We start from the raw sequence: 11400 nt of genomic DNA on the forward strand, positions 1-11400 counted from the left end.
TATAACGCTGATTAAATTTCTCTGTTTTTATTTTATATATTGTGCCGATGCTTAGTAAGATATATATCCAATAAATAATACACATGATTCTCTACAAAGTTAATGCTTCTCGTAAAGTATTCTCTCTCAAGTGGGAAGTCCAGCAGTTGCAAGATATGAAAGCTGGATGCTGTAGGATTCTTTAAGCACAGCAACTACTTCAGAAATATTTGGTCTCTGTGATGCATCTCTATCTACAGACCTGGATGCAATAGTAGCTGTTTTTCTCATACTTTCCTCATCATATGTTCCTTTTAAGCTCTCGTCTACTATCTCAAATGCACCCGCTTGCAGATAGGGCCTCGCCTGCCAAATTCTCAGTTTAGTCAAACGGGTCAAAATTAAAAGTTTTCTAAAATGTGAGCTGGTCAAGCAAGGGGGCTATAGTCTCTCAAATGTTTATTTTTTATTGCATACAACGTCCTATTCATATTCTTCAAAACTTAGATTGTTATTGTAATGGTATTGTTTTCAGATCCATAGTTTACACATTAATTATTTTTATTGTTTTCTTTTTTCTACCCAACCGTAGAAGGTATTGAGAAGAATTTTGAATACCCATAAAACCAAGTTGAATGAGTCTGGTGATCCGGTTCGTGTTAATGGTGCTCTACCGCAAATGAGCTCCAAAAGAACAACTCCAAAACTATAAACGTCACTCTTCTCAGTCAATTGTTGGGTTGAATAATATCTGCATAGCTTTAAAATGTCATATTCTTGTTACCGTATAGACTTGGTTGATAGGGAGTTTAACAAAAAAGAAAACATACTCGGGATCAAGATAGCCAGTAGTGCCTTTAACCATAGTGGTCACATGACTTGCATCTGCCTGAGTTACTTGCTTCGATAGACCAAAGTCACAAACTTTAGCATTTAAATCTCCATCCAACAATATATTGCTAGACTTCACATCACGGTGGATGACCCGTGGCTCACTCCTATTGTGCAGGTAGTCCAAACCTTTTTATAGAAGTCAACAATATGAGTTTGAACTTTGCATGACATACCAGTCGTAATAATGGATAACGAGTTTGTACCTTTTGCAGCATCAATGGCAATCTTGAGTCTACGGGCCCAACTTAATGTTGCTCTTTTGCTTTTTGCTCCTGAAAAAAGAGCAACATAAATGATAGGAGTGTAGGGCTTATACTTTATAGGAAGAACTTGAATAGTTGATAAGTGAATGGCTTACCATAAAGATTCTCGGTTAAGGATCCACCAGGTAGATATTCATAGACCAGAATTTGCTGCTTTGATTCATTACAATAACCTTCCAAAGATACAAGATTTTGGTGACGAATCGATGACAATATGGACACCTACAACATCAGTCCTAGAATTTGTGAGAATCTGGACAGGTCGATAATTAACAGATTCCTGAATAAGTTTAGATAATTAACAGACCTCATTGATGAAAGAATCGGAGCCAAGTTGTGTTTTATCAGATCTAACTTTGACAGCTATCAGTTTGCCATCTGAAAGCTTTCCAAGGTAAACTGACCCGAAGCTACCACGGCCTAAAGCCTGCTTAAAGTTGCGAGTGGCTACTTTGATTTCTCTGTAGGAGAAGACTTTTGCTGTATTACAGGTCATAATCTGCAGGTCAGCTTGCAAACTCTCTTTGTTTTTTGATTCTGCTTTGTTTTTATTCCTCCTTGTGTATAAGAAAACTAAAATGAATACAATAATAATAACTAGAAGTACTCCTCCAAGTGCACTAAGTACAACTACTAAATGACTCTGGAGATCTTGCTTCTTCTTGTCAAAGACAGAGACTTTTGGTGCATCAATTGTAGAATTTGCTGTAGCATTATGGCATTTTAACATCGAGAAGCTAAGACATAGATTCCCTGAGGTTCTGCACAATATCTTCGTGTTAGGTCTAGTTTCTAAAAAAAATAGGCGGATTGTGTAACCGGGTCTAACGGGTCGCTTAGGTTGGCCTGAACTTGTTAAGAAGTTTTAGCTTTCTGTAATAAATGGTTACTGACATACACATACAAAATATAATTTTTTTTTGAATAAAACAGTTTGATAGGTTTTATGCATTAAGCCATTAAACTTGCATCTTGGGGGACCTTCAACCCGTTTAACTAGAGGTATAAGTGAGTCGAGCCTGAGCTTGCCTATGCTTAGGCTCACTGTTTAATTTACAAAAGCTCGAGCTTGGCTCTTTTGTTATTTGCTAATGAATTAAATCCATTTATAATTATTTTATATACATATATTTATTAAAATAATTTTATTTATAGCATAGTATATATAATTTAGCCATTTTTATCATCATTTTATATATAATAATTTAAACAAATTAAATATTATATAATAATAGCATCGTTTACGCTCACGAGTTGGCTTGAGCTCGATAGGTGAAGCGCAAGCTTGGGCTCGCTTATTAAACAAGCTTAGTTTTAGGTGTTAAAGCTCCATACCTTTTTAGTGTTTCTATCTAAAATATGTTTACTTGTTTGACACAATAACCCGTTAAAGCTAAAACATAACCTGAATCAACCGATTCTACTATTAAAGGACATACCTTATTTCAAGACTATCTTTATTTAATGCCTTCGGGAGCGTGCCATGCAATTGGTTGTTTTCTAGAACCCTAGTAATCCATAAAAGTTGGTGGAAGTAAGATAGGTTGCCTCTCAGTTAGTTAAGTAAAAAAAACAATACTAATGATTAACTTACAATAGGTGGAGATTCTTCATGCCTCCAAGGCTTGCAGGAACTAATCCTTCTAGTCTGTTATTTTTGAGATCCCTACATAAAAATAGTGAAACTAACACTTTAAATAAATGATCATATAAGAACGCTTTATAACCATCCTTTTAGTTAATTTATAATGAAACTTACAGAATTTGAAGGCTAATTAAGCCATCTAGATCAGTGCCAAATGATGTTAGCTTATTGTAACTCAGATTCCTGCAATTTTTTTTAGCAAAAAAACTTCTTGATTATGGTTCTTTGATTTAGGAAACAATTAAGAATCAGAACTTAAGTTACGAGCATTACAGATTTTCAAGACTCTTTAAGCTGCCAATGTTTCCTATTTCTCCTGTAAGTGACGTATTATGCAGATCCCTGCCAATATAATGAAATGTTAAAATTTACATATAACTAAACCAAATTATTTACTTGTACACTGTTTTCTAGTTCCTCACAGTGTTTTTAGATCGAATAGGTCGCTAAATGTAGGGCTGATTGACCTCAAATTGATATCAAATAGTTCCCTACAAAACAAGTCAAGAAAAAAAAATGGTAATTATAAATTAAAATGAAAAAGAAAATCTAAATAAAGTTAACTTTGATGTTAATCTTAACACAATCATTTCATACAATGAGGTGACTGAACTTCCTTCACATTGTATGTGTTCCCAAGGCGTTGGAGAACACGGGTCATCTTCCCATTCTAGATCCAACCTAGTTGACTGTTGAATTACTTGAAGAGCTGAAACTGTTAAATAAAAGTATGTTATAATAATTTTATGACATGCTTCATAATGCTGTACCAAACAATAACCGAATGCCTGGTTTTCTGTTTTTGTAAAAACTGAATTCTCGGTTGTAATTAAAACTGAAGAAACTGAACCAAAATATTTTTAGGTTCAAGTGTTAAGTACTTAATAAGAATTTAACAAATAGTGCAACCTACATATTTTAGGCCAAATGTATAATAATCAACTGATCATTAACTAACAAAAAGATTTAGACCCAACCCATTAACTTGGGCCCAAAATTTTGAACCCCAAATGGTAAAACCGAACCGTACCCAAACTGAAGAATCCAAAACCAACGGTTTTCAAAAACTTAAAATATTGGAGGATGAGGCTAACCTACGGTTGTAGATGATTCTGGAGGTATGTTAACAATTTCATACACCTCAATTGCATTTACAAGTGGGTAGAAGTTAATATCTTTGAAAGTAATATTCAAGTTCTCAATTCCTCTCTTTAAGAAATACAAACTCCTGACTTGCCAGCTTTCTACACTATAGTTTGATTCAACAACTTCCCCATTAATCAACACATCAAATGTAGGAGAAACCGGAAGAATCCCTGCAAAGTATAGGACTAGATAATAATCTCCATTATTCTCAAGGGCAAAGTTGTAACTTAACCCTTCTCTCCTAGCCAAAACTCGGCCTGTTTGAAGAACGGGTTGAGGAGGACTCTCGTTTAGACCCCATGTATTAAAAGTACCCATGTTCTTAAATCCGGTTGATGTGTGAAAAGGCGAAAAATCTTGATCAGCATCCCATATTCTGTCATATTGATCCAAAGGGTACCTGAAATTAAGGTGATCACATTTTAGAAAATTATCAAGAAAATTTGGTTATTAAGGCAATTCAGTTGTATAATATCACGACCGGATTAAATGGGCCAAATATAAAAAAATTATATGCTAAAAGAGGAACAGATCAAATGGGTTGAACCCTTTAGATCAAGTGAAAGTAATCCAAATGTTAACTCTCTTGATACATATAATCTTCTAAGTTTTTATATTTAAAGCTCATCATTTTAATAATTTTGTTTTTGTAATCATGCTTAACATTATAATTGCTGTAAAAAACTAAAAATGAACCAAATTCTTTTGTGGGTCAAAACTACCCAATTTGATCTGGCAATTTGGCTTGTTTTGACCCATACTAATAAAATACTACAAAAAGAGCGGTCCAGATGGGTCGGTCGTACCCTTCAAATAGAGTGCAAGTTGTCCAAAACCATGTTCAATACATAAAACCTCCTAAATTGTTATATATAAAGATTTAAACTACTAGTGCAACTATTTACTTCTGTAATCACATATAAGTTATCTAAAATACAAAAAACTGAACAAAAATTGTTTGTGGATCTGTTTCAACCCAAACATGTTATGACCTGTCCAACCCGCTCATATTGTCACCTCTAATCATAAGCATAGTAAAGAGATCATACCGAATAGAGCCGTTAGTGCAACCACAATTAAGCCGGTAGCGTTTCCTAAGCAACTTATTTTCAAAACCCTCCATCCCACTATAGTAACCTCCTTGTGGGACCGGCCGGATTTCAATGGAAGAAATGACGGGAAACCCACCGTTTGGGACCGAGTTTAGACATAACAAAAGAATCTCCTTGTTGTCAGGTTGCCATATGAACTCTTCAACCCATGGATCTTTAACCGCAAGGTTAATATTAGCACCAATGGCTGTTCCTAAAGAAACATAGAACATTGGCGGTTGTTGAAGCCCATCATAGTTTTTGTACACGAAATTAACCCGGATAAGGATCAAAGACGATATGGAGTTGTAGTTTATCGGTAGCTTATAACACTTGCGGGTTCCTTGATCAGGGAAAAACCGAAGAGGTGTTGATGAGGTGGCACTGTCGTTGAGGTTAACCGTTGTTGTGTTGCCTTTGGTGATGTAATTGTTGTCGGGTTCCCACGAAATGTTGGATGAATCAATAAAATTTGTAGCTGCTCCGCATGATAAACTCCAAAAACCTGTTTAAAAGTTGCATGGTTATGAACATATACAATAGTGTTAATATTATAAGGTGTAATTGAAATGAAGTGAGCATTAGTGTACCTTCTTGATCACATGAAGTGAGTTTTGAGTATACTAGAAATAGGAAAGCAATGAAGAAACACCTATGGAGGTCCATGAGATTCAAAGGTTTGATTTAGGAGTTGGAGACAACAACACAGGTTAATAAATGAATGGGCTAAAAAACTAGTGTATGTTATTATCAAATAAATAGAATAACCATATAACTTTGGGTAGAAAAATATATATTTTATTGGTTTTATTTTTCTTTTTGGAAGAGTAAAGAAGGGAGAGTGATAATGAAAGCGTGCTAGTGATTTTACTATTTCAATCATCTAACGTTCACTTTATCATTACAAGAAACGTCTCTCACCTTTTCTTTATGTTAATAAAAAATTAAGAATGATGTAATTCATCATCAATAAATAAAAATAGGCCATCTGCTCCGCTTTTTTTTTTTTTTTTTTTTTTAGAAAAAAAAATCGAGTTTTAGCATTTGATTAGTGTTCACTTGGGCTCGTCTCTGAGATTTCGGGTGTCTCGTATGACTAGTAAAAATTGTTTAGACACAACAAAAGAATCATTTTGGTGTCTCGTATGCTCATTTTCATTTTAACCTTAAAACTTTAGATTTACCTATATTTAATTTTTAATACATCTGGTGTAATTAACACAATAAAATCAACATAATCTACAAAAAAAAGTTTTCAATTTATCCCATAAAATACTGATACAAAGAATAGTCGGAATTGTAAATAATAAATACTCATTGTAGCCACAACTAGATATAGTCGCGTACACTTTTAGGGCGTCAATAGATTTTTGTTTAGTAATGTACACGAAAGAAAAGAAAGGATGAGTTAGAAAAAGCATTGTAGTAGCTACAAAGTGTTTATTAAACAATATTGAGAATCAATGTAGACGCAATCTAACAACAATTAGAGAAGAAGTATTGAAGAAATGGTGCGGTTGAAACAAATATGAGAAGGATAATTAGTGAGTCGTCGATTAAAAAACCGACTCAATATATAAGCCATGTACAGTTGCACATTCTGCACTAGTTCCGGTAGTGGATCCTATATAACCCGCAAAATGATTTCAACATGAACTTGTTACTAATATACTACCATCATACTTATTTAATTAATATTCACAAGTATTAACATTACTTCTCTTTACTATTGACCTAGAAACATGAATATATAGTGTACATAATCTACTATAATTAACAGCAAATATTGTTAGCAATCAAACAGATTATATGTGATTGTGCTCCCTTCATTCGAAATCATTAATTTTGTCCGTTTTTTATATCTTGTATTGACATTCTTTCTTTTTTATGAACGACTACATTTTGTATTTTATAGGGTTTGAATCCAAGACCTCCTATTTCACCTTAACCACCTTATCACCCGCCAAAGTGGGAACAGTCACATTGACATTCTTTCACTTTTAGCCTTTTAGATGTACACTTTGGTTTGGGCCTTGGGACTGTATAAGTCCAATTTAAAACTACATGTATAAATGTTTACATAATAAATATTGAAATTGAAAATCACAATAGTTTAAACCCTAATTAAGCAATAAGTATTAAAATCCATTGATTTTGCTGCTGTTGTCGTTTTAGTTATTCTTTTAGAATGTAATTTAAAATGTAAAATTGAAAAAATAAATGGTATATCATTGCTAATAAAGTTATAACTTTCACTAATAACCTTTAGTTGGATTAGGGAGTAATCTTTGAAATTGATCTATCCAGATAAGATTGACCATTGATGAATGGGATGGGATGCTTAAACCACCAGCAAATTTCTTTGTGTATGATTGTGGTTTCACTTTTCCACCATTACCTTTTGGATGAAAGTTGCAATTGGATTCTCAATTACATAAGTTAATTGCCCCATTAGATAAATTAACAAATATTTTTTTTAAGTGAATTTGGTGTTAGGTTTGTTTTTCTTATAATAACGCATTTGAATTGCAGTCAATATCTTATTTCGTAAGCGTGACTCACAAACTTTAAGATTGTGTACTGTGGAATACCGAAAATATAATAGGGTGCAGAGTTTGCACTAGATGAGGCCGGAACCAATAGGTACAGGTCGACTAATATTCAATGAATGCATTTTAAAGTTCAAAAATCATAATGAGTCTCTTTATATTAATGTTTTATGTTAACTTAAATTCTTAAAATCGAAAAGTTATTTTACCTTTTCATTAACTTGAATCATTTTTGGTTGTTCCATTCTCATAATTACTCGGTCCATACAATAATTATGTCTTTACCTCATATAATATAACCACATGTTATCATCTCAATCACTTGCTACAATCATGCCCTCATATCATACAAAATAAGTGCGTCCAATGTATCCGTTAAAATTATTCACAAAAAAACATGGGGATAACTAATTATTAGAGTGCTACTAAAGCTACTTTGAGATATTCATTTACTTTTAAGGATCAACGACAACGAATAAAGCACGGTTATCCGGGGTAACCTAATAGCAAAAAACGGCCCCATACATTCGCGATCGCAGACAGCGCTGGATAATCCAAGTCCATCATCTATTGTTCCGGAAAACGTCACCAAATGCCCACTACGATAAAAACCCGTTTGGGATCATATTCAAACTTAAGAGAAGCCTAAAGCCTCATTTCCCCTATAACACTAATTAAGCTAAAGCTCATTGACACTTTAAGTTATTTTATATCTTATTTATAGGGTAATTTTGTTTACATCTAACTTTTTTTTGGCTGTTTGCACCAATTGATGTGATACTAATTTACTTAGATATTTTGGCTTCCTTTTAGAAGTTTTGATATATTGTGTTTTATAAAAAAAACACACATTAGGTTATGATGTGTTTATTTTTATTTATTTTTTGAAATTATAAATATAAAGTCTTATAACTCGTTATATAACTTTATAGTTGACATGGCTTCGTTTTTAAAAAAATTTATATTAAAACGTAGCAAAAAGTATTTATATTGTAACGTAATATTAATTTTTTTATGAACCATAATTTGTTAAAACCTTTTAAAGAAAAACAAAATTTCAAATTTAACAAATGTCGTGTCATTTGGTGCAAATAAAAAAAGAGTTAGGAGTAAACTATATAGGAGGGCCCTTATTGATACTACCCTTCTTATATATCACATTTATCAAATTAAATATTTTTATTTTGTATATAACGAGGTATCAACAAATAACTATACCAAAAGTCGAGCACGTTGTTAATAGCTTAGAAAAATTGAAGTACATTATGATATGGAAAATTCGAAATAAAGTGCATATTTCATTCTAATGTCATGTAAATAAAATTGGAATTTACTTCTACATGTTGAAGACAACTGGGCTGTATAGGTACAAGCACTCGCACTCGGTGGTGAAACCATTGCCATGGTGGCTGTGGTGGCACCCAAGTGACGTAGTCCCGTCAAAGCGAAGGATTTGGGAGTTTCAATTTTTGTTCTTCATCATGGTCTAAATTTAACATTATGTAAACACACAAGCACGCCCGCACGCTTGGGTCAAAAAAACTTGTTATTAATTAAGTACAAAATTGATAAAAGGATAGAAATCTCAATAAAAAGTATATGTTGCCCGCTTGTATTAATTAAGGAAATATACAAAGCTTCAAACTTATGCAATGGCAACAACTACTTTGCATCTTGGGGGTTGCTTGAGTTCCGTTTAAACAAAGTATTAAATAACTTGTTCGACCGAATAAAACAGAAATATAAAACACATGAACATCGAGATAATTTTTTGACTGCCCATTTAAAAACAATTGTTAGTACTCAAAACACTACTTAAGAACAAAATTATATCAAACAGATGAAGATCAAGATAATAGCATAATAACAACAAATTCAAAACCATTTGTTAGTACGTACTCAACCAAATCTTAAAATCAATCTCAAAAACCTCTATATGCAACTGCCCGGCCGGCACACCACCACCGCGGCCACCGCCAGACATCAAATCACCGATCAACAACCCACCGAGTGCTCCCCCCCCCCAAGCAAACCTGCCACTTCCAAACCCAAAAGCCATACTAGAAGTTCCGAACCCAAACCCCATACTAGAGCATCTGCGAGGTTGAACAACAGGCCGTGGTGTGGATAATAAATGTGCCCTGGGTGTTGGTTCTGGTAACCATATCCAGCCGGTTGCTCCCTGTAGGTGTAGGGTACTTCAAACCCGGTACGACCTTTTATTTATTATGTTTATTACATTATTATTATTATTATTATTAGGCCAATTGGGCTGGGGTTTGTGGATGTAACCCTTAACCAGGCCTGGCCTAATAAAGGTTAGGGTTTCATGGTGGTAGCCATGAGGTTCCTATATAAGGAGCCTTCATCATTCATTTGAAAGACCTTCTCTTAGACCCTTGGCCTCCAACATATTTTTGTGTCTGTAAATAAGAGGAAACTCTTAGCAGTTAGCAGTCACCTCCACTCCCCCATTTTTCCATGGCAGATCTCGAGGAACCGGAGAAGAAGATCAAGGCGTTGGTTCGTTCATCTCGAAGACCGGAGAACATTGACTTGGATCCGACCCGGATTCATTCCATGTTTCTTCATTGGAGCCATCCGTTGTCGGATACCCGGAAGCCATCCCCATCGCCATCCCATGAGGAGGATATGCAGACTTCTCCCCAAACTCATACTTGAAACCAATGTTGTAAAACTCGTTAGGCGGTCCTTAGGCGACCGACCCCCTTGTAGGGAGTATTCGGAGTAATCGGGGAGTACTCGGCTTGTACTCGGACATGATAAATATAACATAAAATAATTATTGGATATTATATATATATATATATATATATATATATATGTCAAAATAAACATAATTCATATGAAAAAAAAAACATAATTCAAAAAATTCATGTTTTGCTGTTATTTTTAATTTTTTTACTAAAAATAAAAAATTAATGAAAATAACAAAATTGTGGCCGAGTTGACCTTGGAGGCCAAGTAATCCCGAGTACTCATACTTTTGACCGAGTTGGACCTTGGCGAGTAAGGGTGGCCGAGTTGGGTAAAGACAACAAGGTTGATGTCCGAGGACCTTGGAATCGCCGATTCCAAGGCCTTGGAATCTGACTTTTACAACACTGCTTGAAACTTAAAACCCCTTTCGGTTTATCGGACGACGTTCTAACTTGATAACTAATAGTCTAAACCTCCTTTCCGTTACCCTTGACCCCTTCAAGAATCTCCTTAACTGGAACATGAACCTCTCCTAAATCTTCCCACCGAACATCCCCTCCACCTTTATCTTCACAACCAGCGTCACCCCTGAGACTTCATCGATAAGAAACCGCATGGGAAAGTTCTATGTGGGTTGGAATCATCGTGTTTGTCCATGCTAGTTCTTTGCTTTTGATCTTTGCTGATGGTACCAGAGATGAAAACCACGGCGTAGACGTGCATTTTACCAATGAATCTTGATTTCTTGAGGCCTTTGCAGAGACGAGAATGAGACTTAAACTTTGGTACTCCATGATTGAATTTGTGATCTTAGTGAATATATTTTGATGGGGATTTATATTTATAGTGAAACTAAATGACTCTAGGGTTTGTTTCACTTATTTAGCCTATCCTTAACCCACGTGATCACTCAAAAATTTAAAACTAAATATCTGGATGAATTATTTTAAAATTATAATAATCTGAATTATTATGATCAGACTTTGTAATTACAATAACTTTTTACAGTAATCTGAATGTTTAAATTTTATAAATGTTGATATATATAAGTTAAAATATCCATTCTTCTTCCATACATTCCAAACCTAACTTCTTGAACCGACTCGAGGTTT

General features: G+C 34.2%; 1 protein-coding gene across 1 annotated transcript; it reads right to left on the reverse strand.

Moving 5' to 3' along the window:
- Positions 1-36: 36 nt before the first annotated feature.
- Positions 37-5762, reverse strand: LOC143546546 (putative LRR receptor-like serine/threonine-protein kinase At5g48740). Its single transcript, XM_077038197.1, has 15 exons — positions 5609-5762; positions 4977-5523; positions 3876-4327; positions 3379-3496; positions 3204-3272; positions 3055-3123; positions 2896-2964; positions 2731-2802; positions 2576-2644; positions 1444-1897; positions 1232-1358; positions 1077-1145; positions 810-999; positions 598-730; positions 37-345 (listed from the first exon to the last, which is right to left on the reverse strand). The coding sequence occupies exons 1-15, from the start codon at positions 5682-5684 to the stop codon at positions 127-129; spliced, it is 2733 nt and encodes a 910-aa protein (XP_076894312.1). The 5' UTR covers positions 5685-5762; the 3' UTR covers positions 37-126.
- Between the last annotated feature and the right edge of the window lie 5638 nt (positions 5763-11400).

This window comes from Bidens hawaiensis, unplaced genomic scaffold (genome assembly GCF_021521415.1).
Source record: "Bidens hawaiensis isolate Kalapana, Puna unplaced genomic scaffold, B.hawaiensis_p1.1 tig00014401_1, whole genome shotgun sequence".
NCBI lineage: Eukaryota > Viridiplantae > Streptophyta > Magnoliopsida > Asterales > Asteraceae > Bidens > Bidens hawaiensis.

What these genes read in the sequence shown, in the direction of transcription:
- LOC143546546 (XM_077038197.1), bottom strand. Translation starts at nt 5,684, where the DNA reads ATGGACCTCCATAGGTGTTTCTTCATTGCTTTCCTATTTCTAGTATAC. An exon ending in AAAGATAGTCTTGAAATAAG is followed by an intron (nt 1,898 to 2,575) that starts GTATGTCCTTTA and finishes GATATTGTGCAG; the next exon opens with AACCTCAGGGAATCTATGTC. An exon ending in CCGATTCTTTCATCAATGAG is followed by an intron (nt 1,359 to 1,443) that starts GTCTGTTAATTA and finishes CTGATGTTGTAG; the next exon opens with GTGTCCATATTGTCATCGAT.